We start from the raw sequence: 18,567 nt of genomic DNA on the forward strand, positions 1-18,567 counted from the left end.
CATGGAGTTTAGCATAAAATTTGTTTAATTTTCTGTTCTTTTATGAAGATATAATATTCACTGTTTGGACCTTTAGTTACGAGTTTGTTGATGAACATGCACGATTGTTTCTACTTAACTTTTACCAAGATCTTGATACGTTGCGAGTAACATGTATGCTTGTACTCATGTGTTTTTATACTTGTAATCACATTATGTGCTCTTCTCTTCTGATACACATTATGAACTTGAAATGGATAGTGATGTGTTGAACTTTTATTTTCTTTTGGTGAGTTCTTTTGTTTTGAAAAAAAAGAATTTTCATATCCATGCCCTTCCATTGGAGTATGTTAGAATATCTGAAGTGGTTGAAGAAAAGTGGTGCGAGTGAAACCGAGTACTATGCAAGTGGGATTCAATTTCTTTAAAGATGTGGCCAAAACTCAGCAGGCTCATTTTAGAAACTTGGGTGTTATTTGACGCGGTTTGATATTGATTTTCATTATAAATTTGCAATGGTTATTGAAATGGTCGAGTTTGTTCCAGCAACAAATTTCCCCCCCCCCCCCCCCCCCCCCCATCTTCATCTGGTTTGTTTTTAACAATGAATTAGTTTATGGTCTATGATTTATTATGTTGCTTTATATTAGTGGTCATAACAAATTCATTTGTTCGTTTTGATCTTGCAGGTGAGATAATATATTTTTTACGAGCTTCAATATCTTATGATCTAATCTCTCACATATTCTCAACAGATTCACTAAATCATTATATTAGGGCTTCTTAGACATTGTTTTATTATAATCTTTACAGAGAAATTTACATTTTGATTGATAGATTTTAAACTCAAATGTTTCAAGATTTAGCAGAGATCTGATGTCAAAATCTGAACTTTTATATGCCACATTTGCATCTTTACTTATCTGACATATTTGAATCTTTGTTGCATATATATTTAAATATGAAGATTCAAACATAAAGAACGCATATGATGGAGGCACGAATTCGACAAATAATGTCCATAAATAGCCAAAGCCACAGGTTTTTAAATTTCTTTTTATTACAGTAATAAACTGTACCTTCAAATGGATTTGCAAATTTATTATTTCTATTGTTCTATCTTCTTAATTTGTTTATCTATTTCAACTTAAGCAAAACATATTATGTGTATTCCGACCATGATTTAATTGTAGCAAAGTTAATTTAATAATTGTTTCTTAACTTTACATTCCCCCACTATTGCTACAGTTTGTATTCTTCCTCTTTGTCAAGTCATCTACTTACAATATTTCGGTTTTTTTATATAAATAAAAGGAGTTTACTTTATTTGCCATGTATTTAGCGAAAACCTCGCAATAGTTTAATTTTGTTCTATCATATCGATTTTTTATAGCACACTTTAATAGATTGGTCTATTTATTTTGTATGTTTAGATTGAACCATGGTATGCTTTGATAAAATGAATATTTTCTCATCACGCTTGACCAGAGAAGGTTTAACTTATGCATAAAATGCTTAAATATATTTACAGCTTGATTTTTTTTCCAATTTATTAGGTGAATGTAGAAGACAAATTTTAGGTTTTTTAGATAATTTTTTGATTATTTGTTTACTTCTCTTACATTGAAGTTTATAATTATTTCACATGAGATGCTATTACTGCTTCAAAAAAATATTATTTTTTATGTTCAACACTTATATCATGAGAGATAACAAATTCAGTTTGTCACATTTATTTAAGCTTTGGAATCCCTTACTTTTCATGGATCAAGTACAAATTTTTTTACTGTCATGGTGTTGTAAATGTTGGATCAATTTTATTTTTATGGGCTTATATGTGAATAATTATGTGTGTGGGTTGTCTGTTAAGTTAAGCCCAAAATAAAGTGATCAAATAAAGTTTCGGGTTATTGGGCTTTAATGTATCTAATGGGCTGTGGGCCTTTAATGTGTAGAGACATAAGTGTAATTTCTGTTTTTATGATGGGCTAAAACGGAAATATCAGAAGATATTATCTATAAATAAGGGTCATGGTCCCCAGATCTCGCGTTGTCACTTTCACTATTCTCTCCCCCATTAAGAAAATAGTTCTGAAGAGAAACTAAAGGATTCTCTCAAGGAAAGAGCGCGTAGATCTGGAAGATCAAGACACGTTCTAAACAATTCAGGATTATGGCTTCAGGTACGCTTCCGCTTAAGTTTTCAGTCAAATTCTTAATGATTTAACGTGATGGATTCTGCGGTTTATGGGTTTTCCCCAACAAGTGGTATCAGAGCCATTCATGTTTGAATCATTGAGATTTGTTTAAAGTTTTTTTGGTATTTTTTGGATCCAGATCTGAAAAATAAAATTTTGTTTAAAATTTTTTGATATGGCTTCAGATCTGAAAAATATATTAATATGTTTTCAGATCTGAAAATATTTTGATACGGTTTCAGATCTGAAAAATATTTTGGTTTAGATCTGAAAATTTTTGTTCTATGGCTTCAGATCTGGAAAATATTTTGGTTGAAAATCAAATCTTTTAAAGTTTCAGTTTTGGTAAAAAGATTTGGTTGTAAAATTTAAAGATTTGGTATAAGATTTCGATTTTCCTTCCGGTTCTTGTTTAACAAAATATTTACGAAGAAAATCGAAAATTCGGATTTTTTTTTTTTAATTTTTAACAAATAAAAAAAAAATACGGTTCGGGTCGGGTCATACGGAACAGGTCGACCCGACCCATACGGGTTCGGTCCGGGTCTTACGGACCGGGGCGACCCGGCCCATACGGATTCGGGTCGGGTCCTATGGACCGGGGCAGCCCGAACCGTACGGATTCGGGTCAGTCGGCCCGGCCCGTACGGAATTCCGAAAAAAAAAAATAATTTAAAAAAAAATTTTTTTTTTTTTTTTTCGGTTCAGGTTTTTTCGATTAAGGTTAAATTTTCATTAATTCAAATAATGATAAGGTTATATGTATTTTTAAAATTGATTAATTGAAATAAAATGTCGCCGAAGTGACCTCTTTTATGGAAATTAATTTTATTTTGAAATACAAAAAGATTTTTGGGTATATGTGATTTATATGAATTTTGATCGGCCCAAAGGAAGGTTAATATTTAATATAATCACATATGCAATTGTGGTGGTAAACATGTGATAGTTGTTCGGTTTTTCATGTGAATAATAAATCGGCCCAAAGGAAGGTTGTTATTTGACATGATAGTTACTATCAGTGTTTGACTGCTGCGCCAGGATATCATTTACAAGTTAATATTTTGTCCAAAGATGAAACATTAATGGAGTGCTCGATATTCTGTTTATGGGAGTTTACATTATTTGAATTTATTGATTATTTTATTTGGATATTTGGTTGAGCATGTATGTTTTGTTTTTGTTCTCTGTTCAGATTTGACTCCTGCAAATATTCATTCCAACATAAATTCTATTCCTATGTTAAATGGCTCGAATCTTAAATCATGGCAAGAGAATTTGTTGATAGTTCTCGGAGTCATGGATTTAGACCTTGCGATAAGGATTGACTCTCCTCCCGCCATTACGGATAAGAGTACCTCTGATGAAAAGAGGGAGTTTGAAAGGTGGGAAAGATCAAATCGCATGTGTATGATGATCATGAAGAAGGCCATTCCGGAAACATTCAGGGGCACAATGTCTAGCGACATTGCTACAGCTAAGGCTTTCCTTCAAGACCTCGAAAAGAGGTTTGCTAAAAATGAAAAGTCTGAAATTGGTACACTTTTGGCAAGCCTCATTTCAATGAGGTACAGGGGTAAGGGCAACATCAGGGAGTACATTATGGAAATGTCTCATCTTGCTTCAAGGTTGAAAGCACTGAAGCTTGACCTCTCTGAGGACTTGCTGGTGCATCTGGTTTTAATATCTCTTCCAACTCAATTTAACCAGTTCAAGGTGAGCTATAACTGTCAGAAAGAGACTTGGTCTCTGAATGAGCTCATCTCGCACTGTGTCCAGGAAGAGGAAAGGTTGAAGCAAGACAAGACAGAAAGTGCTCATTATGCCTCTACCTCGAAGGATAAAGGAAAGAAAAGGAAGGATAAGGTTGCTGCGGATACACAGCCTTCGAAGAAACAACAGAAGAATCCTAGTGATTCTCAAAGTTCTGGTTGTTTTTTCTGTGGCAGTGATGGGCATATGAAGAAGCAATGCAGTAATTATCACGCTTGGCGTGCTAAGAAAGGTATGCTTCTGAATATGGTTTGTTCTGAGGTTAATTTAACTTCAGTGCCTAGACACACGTGGTGGATAGATTCTGGTGCAACAACTCACATCAGTGTGTCTATGCAGGGTTGCCTGGATTGTCGAAAACCAAGTGATGCTGAAAGATTCATCTATGTTGGTGACGGCAACAAAGTTGAAGTTGAGGCAATAGGAAAATTTAGATTGTTGTTAAAGACTGGAATATATTTGGATCTTTATGAAACATTTGTTGTGCCGTCTTTTAGGCAGAATTTGAATTCCATTTCTGCATTGGACAAATTTGGTTATTCTTGTTCGTTTGGAAATGGAATATTCAGTTTGTTTCTCGATTCAAAATTGGTTGGTTCTGGTTCTTTATCAGGTTACGATAATCTTTATTCTTTGGATGTTATTGCTTCATTTAATGAAACCCTGCAAACAAGTAGAGGCACTAAAAGAAAATTAACCAGTGAGGATTCAGCTGCGTTATGGCACAAAAGATTGGGTCATATCTCTGAAAAGAGAATAAGGAGACTTGTGTCAGACGAAATTCTCGAACCTTTAGATTACACAGATTTTAATAATTGTGTTAATTGTATAAAGGGAAAACAAACCAACAAAAGGAGATTTGAAGCCAATAGGTGTTCAGGCGTCTTAGAACTTATACATACTGATATTTGTGGACCGTTCCCTTCGACTTCTTGGAATGGTCAACAGTATTTTATAACGTTCACAGACGATTTTTCAAGATATGGCTTCATTTATCTCATTCATGAAAAGGCACAGTCATTGGATGTGTTCAAAAACTATAAAGCTGAAGTTGAAAATCAACTTGGCTTAAAGATTAAAAGCGTTAGATCTGACCGTGGTGGTGAATACTATGGTAGATATGACGGTTCAGGTGAACAACGTCCAGGACCTTTTGCAAGATTCCTAGAGGAATGCGGTATCGTCCCACAGTACACTATGCCGGGTTCGCCCACTATGAATGGTGTTGCTGAAAGACGAAACAGAACGCTTAAGGACATGGTGAGGAGTATGATCAGTCATTCTACCTTACCAGAATCACTCTGGGGAGAAGCACTAAAGACCGCAGCATATATCCTTAACAGGGTTCCAACTAAGGCAGCGACCAAAACCCCTTATGAACTTTGGACGGGTAAAAAGCCCAGTCTTAAGCATCTGCACGTTTGGGGATGTCCAGCTGAGGCAAGGCCTTACAAGCCTAATGAAAAGAAACTGGACTCAAGGACGGTTAGTTGTTATTTTATTGGATACTCTGAAAGATCCAGGGGGTACAAGTTTTATGATCCCACGAGTAAGTCGATTTTTGAGTCAGGAAATGCCAGGTTCTTTGAGGATGTTGAGTTTGCGGGGGGAGATAAAGTAAGGGATATTGTCTTTGAAGAGAAATATGTAAATATTCCCATAGGTGTCTTGGACATTGATCAGGATCATATTCCTCACTTTGACCAAGACACAATACAGGAAGACAATATTAGAGATCCTCCCATTCCAGATGAACAAACTCAAGCACCTCCGGAACCTATGCCATTAAGGAGATCCACTAGAGAGCGGAGAAATGCAGTGCCAGATGATTACATTGTATTTCTTCAAGAACATGAGGCAGACATTGGATTGATGGAGGATGATCCTATTAACTTCCGTCAAGCCATGGATAGTTCTAACTCTCAAAAGTGGAATGATGCCATGAATGAGGAGATAAAGTCCATGAAGGACAATGACGTATGGGATCTTGTCCCATTGCCTAAAGGTACGAAGCCCATTGGTTGCAAATGGATATTTAAAACCAAGAGGGATTCGAAAGGCAATGTGGAAAGATATAAGGCTCGTCTTGTCGCTAAAGGCTTTACACAGAAAGAAGGCATTGATTATAAAGAGACTTTCTCTCCGGTTTCTTCGAAAGAATCTTTAAGGATTATAATGGCTTTGGTGGCGCATTTCGATCTTGAGCTTCATCAGATGGATGTAAAGACTGCGTTTCTAAATGGTGACATTGATGAAACGATTTATATGGTGCAGCCAGAAAATTTTGTGTCCAAAGACACAAATAATATGGTTTGCAAATTAAAGAAATCCATCTATGGGCTCAAGCAAGCATCTCGACAATGGTATTTCAAATTTCATCAAGTGATCATCTCGTTTGGTTTTGAGATGAATTTGGTCGATGATTGTGTGTACCATAAGTTCAGTGGGAGTAAGCATATTTTTCTGGTTTTATATGTTGATGACATTCTGCTCGCTAGCAACGATATAGAGTTGTTGCATGAAACCAAGAGATTTCTAGCTAAGAATTTTGAGATGAAAGATCTTGGTGATGCATCTTTTGTACTGGGTATTCAGATACATCGGGATCGTTCTCGAGGTATTCTTGGATTATCTCAGAAAGGCTATATCGAGAAAGTTCTCAAGCGATATGGGATGCAAGATTGTAAACCAACGGATACCCCTGTGGCTAAGGGAGACAAATTCAGTCTCAAACAATGCCCAAAGAATGATTTTGAGGAAAAGGAAATGCAGAAGATTCCCTATGCATCTGCAGTGGGAAGTCTGATGTATGCTCAGGTTTGTACACGTCCAGATATTGCGTACGTGACAGGAATGTTGGGACGATATTTAAGTAATCCAGGAGTGGAACATTGGAAAGCAGTCAAAAGGGTCTTACGATACCTACAGAGAACAAAAGATTACATGCTCATATATCGGAGGTTGGATCAGCTTGAGATCATTGGGTATACTGACTCCGATTTTGCTGGATGCCAAGATAGTATGAAATCTACGTCGGGCTACATCTATCTCCTTGCTGGAGGTGCCATTTCCTGGAAGAGTGCTAAACAGTCACTTATAGCCTCTTCCACCATGGCAGCTGAGTTTGTAGCGTGTTATGAGGCATCCAATCACGGAATATGGCTGCAAAATTTTGTCACGGGACTGCGCATTGTTGATGGCATTGAAAAGCCACTAAGATTATATTGTGACAATAAATCAGCAGTTATGTATTCCAATAACAACAGGAGCTCGACGAAGTCAAAACATATTGACATCAAGTTTCTGGTTGTTAAAGAAAGAATTCAGAGTGGAAAGTTGTCTATTGAGCATATCGGTACAAACTCCATGGTTGCGGATCCGCTTACTAAAGGACTACCACCCAAACAGTTTCATGAGCACATTGCTAGTATGGGTGTTATGTCAATTGAGGAAATTCAGTTTTAGTGGGAGTTTGTTATTTTAAATGCTTTTTTCAGTTGTAGACATTTTCAGTTACAGTTATGTAAATTTATTTTCTGCAGAAATAAATTTCAAGTTAAGTCACACTCTGATTATGATTTAAAGTTTGATCTCAATAAGGTTAAAGGGAGGACCAGTTGGAAATAGGCATGTTACGGTCACATTGCATGAAATTTCCATGCTACACATCCACTTCATGATCCATGTCATTCAGTTGTGTTGGCATATGTGACCATTGATGGGTCTAGTTACCTTGAGTGTAGCGAAGACTGCTTTGATCCTATGTTGGTGTGATTGATGGACCGGATTGGTTATAGATACATTTCGGAATGACAACAATTTTTGAGCTCATAAGGTTATTTTCACAGACATAATTATAAGGTTGCACATATAGCCCAAGTGGGAGATTGTTGGATCAATTTTATTTTTATGGGCTTATATGTGAATAATTATGTGTGTGGGTTGTCTGTTAAGTTAAGCCCAAAATAAAGTGATCAAATAAAGTTTCAGGTTATTGGGCTTTAATGTATCTAATGGGCTGTGGGCCTTTAATGTGTAGAGACATAAGTGTAATTTCTGTTTTTATGATGGGCTAAAACGGAAATATCAGAAGATATTATCTATAAATAAGGGTCATGGTCCCCAGATCTCGCGTTGTCACTTTCACTATTCTCTCCCCCATTAAGAAAATAGTTCTGAAGAGAAACTAAAGGATTCTCTCAAGGAAAGAGCGCGTAGATCTGGAAGATCAAGACACGTTCTAAACAATTCAGGATTATGGCTTCAGGTACGCTTCCGCTTAAGTTTTCAGTCAAATTCTTAATGATTTAACGTGATGGATTCTGCGGTTTATGGGTTTTCCCCAACAGTAAATTCATGGAGGTTTAATATATTAACCTCATATATTCATGACACACATAACACATGTGCCTCGGTGGCTAGTATATATTATAATTTTTCACCAACAACAAATATAATAATATATGAGTTAGAATTGGCTAGGAAACGTGTAAGAAGTCTGGACAAAATATTTCATATATTATTGTATTTGCCGTACGTAGGTGAAAAAAAATTATTATACTACTCAACTAAGTTCCTTCTTCTTTAATTGGTAGTTTCCAATGTTTACAATTCAATCTATTGCCGGCCTCCCTTCGATTCTTTTCTAAATTAACGAAGGAAATATTTTTATGGTTGTCTTTCACTACATTTGACGTCTCTATTATTCTAGCTTCATGTATTTTAATAAAAACATCCTCTGTTGTTTAATTCATCGACCTTTATAAATTGTTGTAACTGTGTTGAGTTCAACTTCCTCTATTTGTTTATTTCAAGGGTGCATCCAACGAACTACAAATTATCATTATGTATTAGAAGAAGAGTAAGTCTTTTGTGAGACGGTCTCACGAATCTTTATCTGTGAGACATGTTAACCCTACGATATTCACAATAAAAAGTACCACTCTTAGCATAAAAGAGTAATATTTTTCATGGATGACTCCGTCTCGCAAAATACGATCCGTGAGACCGTCTCACAGAAATTTTTGCCTAAAAAAAAACTAGCATTTAGGTGCATGCACTATCCAATTAGATAATTCTAAGTTGTTTGGATGAAGCTCAAGTCAACTAATTGATCATGGTACATTTTATTATTATATTATTATAATATAATATAGTAAAGTTTTTTGAGTGAGTCTCATGTGAGACCGTCTCACGGATCATAATCCGTGAGACGGATCAACTCTACCCATATTCACAATAAAAAGTAATACTCTTAGCATGAAAAGTAATACTTTTTCATGGGTGACCCAAATAAGAGATCCGTCTCACAAATACGACCCATGAGACCGTCTCACACAAGTTTTTGCCAAGTTTTTTTTAATACTTCATAGGATGTTTATTTAATTAATTTTACAAATCTTTTGTCGCGATTTCTCCTTTGTAAATTAATATTGTCCACCAAGTGAACCCCCTTATATATAGACATATAGATAGAGTCATGTATGACTTGTCTGCTTGAGATTTTGTAAAAGCGATATATTGTGATTATGTATTTGTTAATTTTTTTTAAAAAAAGATATTCTGGATTGAGTGCATTGACTAGGCGAGGGTTTCAAAGAGTAGGTAGTTTGTGACGGTCTCACAGATCTTTTTTCTTGAGACAGATTAATCATGTACATATTTATAATAAAAATTAATATTTTTCGTTTGTGACCAAAATAGCATATTTGCCTAATAAAATTTACCCGTGAGACCGTCTTAAATGAGTTTTTATGTTTAAGAAATGCTAATAAGAAATCATCAGAGTTAAGAATTTCGACCAAGTATTAATTTTAAGTCGTACACATTTTTAGAAAGAAATAACAAATAAAAATCAGTTGGCGGCTATATTAGTTTTAAAAGAGCAATATGAATAGCACAAGAAATTTGAACTAATGTTGAAAGTATCATTATAATTACAAAATTCAAGAACTATAAAACCCTAAAAATCCAGCAAGGCATGGTTCATGCATTCCGTATGCACGAACCCTCGCACCATACGAAACCCTTAGCCATGCACCATCCATGCACGGACCCTCGCACCATACGAAACCCTTAGCCATGCACCATCCATGGACTTCACAATATGAAACCCTTAGCCAAGCACCATTTCGTATATCTCTGTTTTTTTAGTCAAGGAAGATGTTTGTTACAATTGAATCTCGCATCCGAGACCGTCTTAAATTTGAGACTTTAGTGTCAGATTGCAACATCTTGCATCATAACATTAAATTCTTGTGCACATGCCCATTCTTTTAGAATATGTAGGAAACATGATTTTCCAATTAAGTTCTTGGAAATTTTCGTCAAACATTTAGGATGTGTTTGGATGGTATGATTTGTATTTGTCGGAAAATTTCAAATCAAAGGATTTGAAACAGATGAACTTCAAATGACTAGGTCGGGGAATATATTTGAAATTAAAGAAAAAAATATAATCAGGCAGATTTCAAATCTTTTATTATAATTTTAAGTCAAATAGATACATTGTATTCGAGGTGTGAATTTGAAATCAAATAATTCACTCATGTTGCGTTTGGGAAATGGAATTCAAATCTATAGATTTCAGATATATTCAATTTTATTTTTTTAAGTTTTTTAAAAACATGACTGTAATATTCAAATTCACTCCTTTGATTTTTTTTTTTTTTATAGTATTTATGTTGGTTAAAATAACTTTCAATTTCACCCAACAAAAAAAATATTTGAAATCATTTTAGTGTTTGTAATTAATATGTTAATAAATAACGTATCAATTTAACAATACATCTATTGTTTCATTGTGAAAATAAAAATATAATCGAAATATATAGATTTTTCAAATTCATTCATTTAAATACAACAAATCTTTAAATTCAAATGCAACCCAAAATTAAATATTAGCACAATTAATCAAGATAGGACATTAAACTTTCATAACGAGCTCTATGTATCGTATACATATATTAGAAATTTCTAACAAAATACGTAAACTTAGAAAATCTTTCATTCGACAAACTGTCTTGTTCATTAACTCATCTCCGAATTTACCTTTAATTAATTCAGAGTCAATCAAGTACGATTAAATATCAATCAATGACGTCACAAAGATACTAAATATTTTTCTAGCTAGAAAATATTTTTTTTAATGATCATTGTCGGGGTTAATAATTAATCATACTGGGTAGAGCAATCGAAATATAACGAATGAGTGATTGTACGGTTTAAAAGATTTGAATTGCAATGTCATCACCAACTATAATTTTTAGTAAAACGATAAACGCTAAGTCCTACTGTGATGAAACTATACTGTGTTCAATTTAAAGAAATTGAAAGATTCAAATTAATTTTCACATAATATTTAGCGATTATTGACTTTGAAATTGCCCCCTATACCAAAAAAAATGCAATATCTTGGACTGAAACTATGCAATCTTTGGTGATGTTCTGGTTTCGTTTCTTGCTTGTTCTTGTGAATCTCTGACCCTAAAAAATTTAATGAAATGATTCGTCATAATATCATGATCGAATCTATAATTCATTTATTTCAAAGATTTTTTGCGTGACCCTCAAATAGCAACCTATCAAATTTGTATATATCTTTAAACTAAACAATTTCAACGATTTGAATTGAATTTTAATATGCAAATTAAATTCGAACAATTTTTTTTAAGGGAAAAAAAAACTAGGAGTAAAATTCGTTTCACATCTAATAAATATACAAAAATCGAAACGCATGTGGAAATGTTTCATGTACCTACCATATATTAATTATTGAATAAATGCACCAAACAAGGCGAATATATGAGACACAAACCCCGTGAAGTATTTGAAATTTAATTAATATATCCGGAATAATATTGAAACTTAATTTCTCAAATATATTCATAAAAATTTCAAAATATTTATATATCTCCCATCTCTATTATTTAATTAATTATCTAGATCTGTTCGATCCCAAACAAAATAACAGTAAACACGTCATAAACCTAATCCTTTTTCGTATCTATAAAATTATTAATTTGCATCAAAGTCAATGGTCTTGTTTATATCTAATGAACCCGAAATTCAGCTTCGGCCTTCAACCAAATTTTATTTATTAATAATAATTAATTTTTATTATCGGGTATATTAATTAAGTTCATTCAAGCCCAAGTCAGATTTTTTTATGCATATAAATATAGCCTCTTCTAACTAGAATATATATATATATATATATATATATATATATATATATATATATATATATATATATATATATATATATATATATATATATATATATATATATAGTACAAGTTAATCTCTAAGTAGTAATCAATAATATTAAAGATTCTATTAAATTAAGGTTTAGATCTCCTTGTAATATGACAACCCATTGTCCCAACCGGCCTTCGCATTTCATTTTCTTTATGGTGATCATCACATTATTCGATATTGTAATTTGCATTTTAGCAAAGCCAATCAAGCCATTGCAAACTGCACTTTGCAAAGATCAAATCCTTCCCCTTGAAATCAGTAAGAAGGTTCGAACCGCCCCTGATACGATCGCGAAAGCTTCTAATGATTATGGAAACATCGTTCACAAGATCCCTTCAGCGGGTTTCTACCCTTCATCCATTAAAGACATCATTAAACTTATCGAATACTCGAACAATTGTTCCAGTACTCCATTTTCTATTGCTGCCAGAGGACAAGGTCATTCGGTGAGGGGGCAGGCCATGGCATACAAAGGAGTGGTCGTGGAGATGGCCTCTTTGAGTAGAAACGGGAGTGGGGTTAGGGTTTCTTGGAGCCATTCTTCAGGGTTTTATGCAGATGTTGGAGGCGAAGAGCTTTGGATCGACGTTTTACGCAAGACATTGAAACATGGGGTCACTCCTGTTTCTTGGACTGATTATTTGTATCTAACTGTGGGAGGAACACTCTCTAATGCTGGAATCAGTGGGCAGTCATTTTTACACGGCCCTCAAATCAGCAATGTCCTTGAACTTGATGTTATTACTGGTAAATTTGTTTATATATGATAATATTGTTGACCATCTCCCGTGAATTCGATGTTTCAGAAAAATAATTTTCTTTATACACAAATGTTTTTGTATTTGTTCATTTGTAACATGGGTTTTGCTTGTTTTTTTTTTTTTTTTGGCTATATTTATATATATATATAGGTAAAGGGGAGCTTATAACATGCTCAAGGAAGGATGAATCAGAGCTGTTCTATGCAGTTCTTGGAGGTTTGGGACAGTTTGGCATCATAACAAGAGCAAGAATAGTCTTGGCCAAAGCACCAACAAGAGTAGGTCTCGTGTGAGACGATATCATATATTTTTAATCGTGAGACGGATCAATCATGCATATATTTACAATAAAAAATAATATTTTTGATATAAAAAACAATAATTTCTCATGGTGACCGAAATAGAATTTTGTCTCACAAACTTGACTCGTGAGACCGTCTCACATAAGTTTTTATAATACACACACATAATCATCACATTTATGATCTATATATCAACTATATAATCTAAAATTATGTTGTTACACAACTGTTCTTCATTATATCTCTTCTAACTATTATGTAGGCGAAATGGGTAAGGTTACTCTACAGCAATTTCTCCATCTACATAAAAGATCAAGAAAAACTTATCTCATCAAGGGTTCCAAACTATGTGGAAGGCTTTCTTATCACAAATGAGACTATTCCAGATAGCTGGAGGTCTTCCTTTAACTCGTCTTCAAACCAAGATCATATTACTTTATTGTTGAGGAAACATGGTCTCCTCTACGCTATCGAATTAGTCAAGTACTACGACGATCACGATGCTGATACGGTTCATCAGGTATGTACTTGTATTAACTTAAATCCCTTTAAATGAACATACATAGAAAATCAAAATGTAATTATTATTAGATTAAATGATTCCACGATATATATTGGCAGGTAGTTGAAATGCTGCTGACAGAGATGAACTTCATCCCTAGTTTAAATTTCAGCGCAGATGTCTCCTATTTTGATTTCCTGACAAGAGTCCCAAGGCTGGAAGTACAGAATACCCCGCAATCACCGACTCATCCATGGCTTAATTTATTTGTGCCAAAGTCTCGTATTCTTGATTTAAATGCTGGAGTTCTTGTCAATCTCATTCCCAAGATTAACACTGAACTCATCCTCTTGTACCCATTTAACAAAGACAAGTAATCAATCACTCCATAATTCAAATTCTTCTCTCTACACGTGTGTGTGTGTGTGTGTGTTTCCGTATACGGTATATGTGCTATATATATACATCGTTTCATATAACTTAAAATTTCCAGATGGGATGAACGAATGTCTGCAGTTACACCAGATGAAGACATCTTCTATACTCTAGGACTACTGCATTCTAGTAGTCCCAACGAGACGAAGATTTACGATGAAGTAAATAATGAAATACTTCACTTCTGCCGAAAGACTCATATCAAGATTAAACAGTATCTTCCGCACTACAAATCAAGGGAAGATTGGATCAAACATTATGGCTCCAAATGGGTCAATTTTCAAGAAATGAAAGCCAAGTTCGACCCAAGAATGATATTATCACCCGGCCAAAGAATTTTCAATTAATATGTCACTTTTAACATTGGCCTTTTAGCTTGGTTCGATTTGTTTACTCTTTAGGACTCAAAGGCCGATTTGCTTTAATTTCTTCTAGTGTTTGATAACAATATCGCAAAGGTACTACTCCGGTTAAACAAGTCTACTTCAAGAAAATAGTAGACTTCTTTATTTTTCTTCATATTATTTATATTTCTGGTTTATCATGAATTTTATCATAAATTACATATTTAACAGCTAATTTTACAAAATATAAAATAATTTCGTCAAAAAAATATCTAGCTAGTGCTTAAACTCGAATTAACTAACGCTAAAGAAAATCAAACTTGCTGAGCCTAAAGTTACTCAAAATTTATCCAAGTCGAGTTCCAGCCTGAAAATCTAGACTTGATCAAATCCGAGCTAGAATTGGAATATTTAATTTTAATCTGAGTCGAGCTCTAGTAAGGTGCCACTTGAGCTACACTCGAGCTACATCTACATCTCTAACAAACCAAAGAAAAAGGTTTACATAAAAACTAGTATTGTTAGTCGTAAAGGCTAAAGCTCATTACTAAAGGTTAAGGTTTGTAATATTTTTAAGATTGGTATAAAACCACAGCAGGTCGGTCAGTTCCAAAAAACTGCATCACAATACTAGTCCTTGGTTACATCTACACAAGATTACAGTGACCTGTCTAAGGATTTTTGGCCCACGGAAATTTTAACTGGATCAAATCCTAGCAAATAAATGAAACCAGCAGCATTCCAGATTCAAGTATGAAAAAAGAATTCATGCAAAAACAGCAATGGTTATCAGAATACCACGCAGAAGTGTATCTCAAAAACACACAAAAGCACATCATTATCAAATAATTTCCTAAGAAAAAGTTTGAAAGGCTAGTCTCTAAAAAGTGCAAGAGACAGAGGCAGACGAAAATGTGTAGCCTTCACAAGTCTGAGGCGTATAAACAAAAATAACGTGTCATGGAACAGGTATGATCTAGGATCAAAATTTCATATTTATTTTGTCTAAAATATCAGGATAGATATTATACATAACAATTTATAACATAAGCATGTTTCTGAAATGCAAGATCACAGTGCCGTGTGTAATATTATACCACAATCGTGACAATATTCAACACAATGCGTATGTCTTGCATCTCCAAAACTTCGGAGGGAAAGCCAAAATATTTCATAATTTCCTTCCATTTGTTAAGTCACCGAGATGATGCAAACATTGTTCACAATTAAACTGCTGGAACCTTTTTTCCATCCTCGATAAAGAAGATGGCGGTCTCTGCCTCTGGAACCTAAAACAAACAAGAGGATAAGGCCTTCAATCCATTTCACAACTGGTGTAAAAACGTTGAGTTAGATTGAGAAAGGAGCACAAGTCGCAGTTCATTATAAAGAATTATAATAAAGAAAGGACTACATAGCCAATGACATTCGCAAAAGAACCATTTTCACGAAAGTGATTCATGGCAAAAAATTTCTTAACATTTTGAAAGATGAAAAACAAATTTTAATAATGAGAATAAAGTTGTCTTTGCATTAGAAACATGCAAATTGTTCTTTCATTTTCATGAATTTTCTTTCTATTAAAGCTGCATATAGGCACATGAAGTAGAGTAATTAAAGATATCTTTGTTCGATGAATGAAGCTTTCATCCAATTTAGGTCTCATTGATTATTTTGCATGAGATGACACCAACATACACACACAAAAATTGCCACACGTGAACAAATACAAACACTACAACCTAGGCATCGTTGAAAGAAGTTTCAGAGCACAATAATTGTATAATACTTATAAGTAATGGAAATCATGTGATTTGTGCAAGTAAAATTATAATCTAGATGAAGCATCAACTGAGAAATAATATCTTCCATAGGCTTTCCACATGAGCTCGGTTACCTCAATCCAAAAATCAACTCAGGAGTGCATTGCTAACCTAGACTAGTCAATTTTTTCAAATTTCGTATACAACAATGGACTTGAGGAATAACGGTGCAATATAATTGGCTTATATGGCTAATAATATAAACTTTAAGTGACAAAAGCATGTGTTCAAGTATAAAACTTGAAATAAACTGCACATACAATTCACCAACGCTTCAGTTATAATCAATGGAATCATTTTAATCCAAATATGCAGGGCAAGCAAAGTAATTGTTACTTGAAAAGAAAATAAAGAAGACATGAAATTACATCTGGCCAGTGTCAGTAATAAACTCCACAATGTCATAGGCTATGTCTCCTTGAACATCAATTTGCTCCTTCTCGGTGGGGCCCTACTAAATAAATCAGAAAGAGGAAAAGCAATACGTGGCTAAATACTTATGTCGAAGGTTTATGCCACCAATGCAATATACCTTGACAACAGAAGCGCCAGTGGCAAATTTTTTCCCAAGCTTCTTTGATGCATCATTCAGTTTAACACATAAATTTTGAAACGTGGTACAAGATGGTTATAGAATCTTCACCTAAGAGTATAATATCATAAAAGTAAAATATATATAACAACACAACACCCCTACCAAAAAGTTCGAGGCCTTTAACAGTGGTGATGCATTTCCTCTTATTACGAGTCATCTTTTCGATAATTACTTCCGGCTTCTCCAGCAGAACTTATAAGTTTTAATACTTCCACTGTGCATGGAATTCAAATGTCTGGACCAATATGCTCCAAGATGCTATGTTCTCCATATAATCAAATACAGATTAATTTATCGTAATTGAATAATACAATAGATTATGTTCAGATTAATTTCTGCCAAAAGTAGTCTCAATTCAAAAAATACAACTTGAGAACATTTCCATAATTACTCTAGCAAGTAAAGAAAAAAGAAAGAAAGTATGAATCTTGGCGGTATCTTCATGCAAATCTGTTTTTATACCGTTTCATCAGCAATTGAATGCAGAAAACCAAGCTAAACATCCATTCAAAAAGACCTCACACAAATCTAAAGAAAACCAACAATGCAACCAATCATTACAAATACATTTGTGGCCTTCAAACTTGGCACAAGCAAATATTTTATTCAAAAGCCTACCCTTTTTTTTTTAATCTTCCCACCAGGTAAACGTTTTACTTCTTCCTTTGGTTGGGAAGAGAACATGTTGAAATCAAGAAAAGCAGTTCAAAAAACAGGCCAAAGTAAATTCAGTAGCCAGTAGGTTTCAGTGTTTGACGAAGACAACAAAAAAAGTTGTTCACTTTGAAATCGTGCGCATAAGATAACCCATCACACAATGACAAATGATGGAAAAACACGCCTAGGTAACGCAAAAGAAGATCAATGTTTTTTAAAATATAAATACTTAAACCACAAAAACATGCATTTCATTTTAAAAAGCAATATAAGAAATACCGTTGTATTGCATCCTCTTATCTGTTTACATAATTCTAAGCTCTAAAGAAGCACGTTATTTTTGAGTCATTCAGAAAAATAGTAAGAATAACAAGTTATACACAGTGAACACAGGATAGATATATGAATCGAAAATACAAGAATAAAACATTCAAAAAAATAATTTTAGACTGCGTAAGTACCATTAGAGGAGATAGAAGTAGACTGAAGCTGATCTGCTACTTTATCAGCATGTTCTGCACCAGCGTCTGAAACAAAAACAACATATTTAAAAAAAACAGCGCGAAATACGTCCAATTAAAGATCATATACGTGCAATTAGGATTTATAGGGACACATTTGACAAGATCTGGATAAATGTCGGGGGCGTTTTGGATCAACCACGGCTTGCATTTGTCAAAATCGAATCCAAACTCACAATACTCAGCAGGTAATCCCCAAACCTCACAGTATGAAACCCTAACGGTTTAGGCTTCTCGGACATAACTGCGAACTTTTTGGCACTCGCGATGGTTATCGTCTGTGGTATCCTCAACGTCACACGCCGGATTAGCTGGCCTCCCACCCCGGGTTCGATCCCCCTCGCCTCGTGAGTTGTAATAAAAAAAAAAAAAAAAAAAAAGTGAGGTAGGATCTACAGGTCCCCATCGAAAATATCAA

The 18,567-nt window shown here is 34.2% G+C and overlaps 2 protein-coding genes and 1 long non-coding RNA gene across 3 annotated transcripts; 2 read left to right on the forward strand and 1 right to left on the reverse strand.

The window, feature by feature from the left end:
* Positions 1-3,449: 3,449 nt before the first annotated feature.
* Positions 3,450-4,408, forward strand: LOC140803810 (uncharacterized). The gene is made up of 2 exons (XM_073159682.1): positions 3,450-4,182; positions 4,290-4,408. The coding sequence occupies exons 1-2, from the start codon at positions 3,477-3,479 to the stop codon at positions 4,316-4,318; spliced, it is 735 nt and encodes a 244-aa protein (XP_073015783.1). The 5' UTR covers positions 3,450-3,476; the 3' UTR covers positions 4,319-4,408.
* A 7,836-nt stretch (positions 4,409-12,244) lies between these two features.
* On the forward strand, positions 12,245-14,728 carry LOC140803604 (cytokinin dehydrogenase 2-like). Its single transcript, XM_073159508.1, has 5 exons — positions 12,245-12,956; positions 13,121-13,248; positions 13,535-13,792; positions 13,894-14,147; positions 14,268-14,728. The coding sequence occupies exons 1-5, from the start codon at positions 12,317-12,319 to the stop codon at positions 14,554-14,556; spliced, it is 1,569 nt and encodes a 522-aa protein (XP_073015609.1). The 5' UTR covers positions 12,245-12,316; the 3' UTR covers positions 14,557-14,728.
* Positions 14,729-15,530: 802 nt separating this feature from the next.
* Positions 15,531-18,526, reverse strand: LOC140842720 (uncharacterized). Its single transcript, XR_012120472.1, has 5 exons — positions 18,245-18,526; positions 18,090-18,155; positions 16,909-17,229; positions 16,745-16,827; positions 15,531-15,842 (listed from the first exon to the last, which is right to left on the reverse strand). It is a non-coding gene; the product is annotated as an uncharacterized lncRNA (long non-coding RNA).
* Positions 18,527-18,567: the final 41 nt, after the last annotated feature.

Source organism: Primulina eburnea, chromosome 10 (assembly GCF_022965805.1).
Source record: "Primulina eburnea isolate SZY01 chromosome 10, ASM2296580v1, whole genome shotgun sequence".
NCBI classification, from domain to species: Eukaryota; Viridiplantae; Streptophyta; class Magnoliopsida; order Lamiales; family Gesneriaceae; genus Primulina; species Primulina eburnea.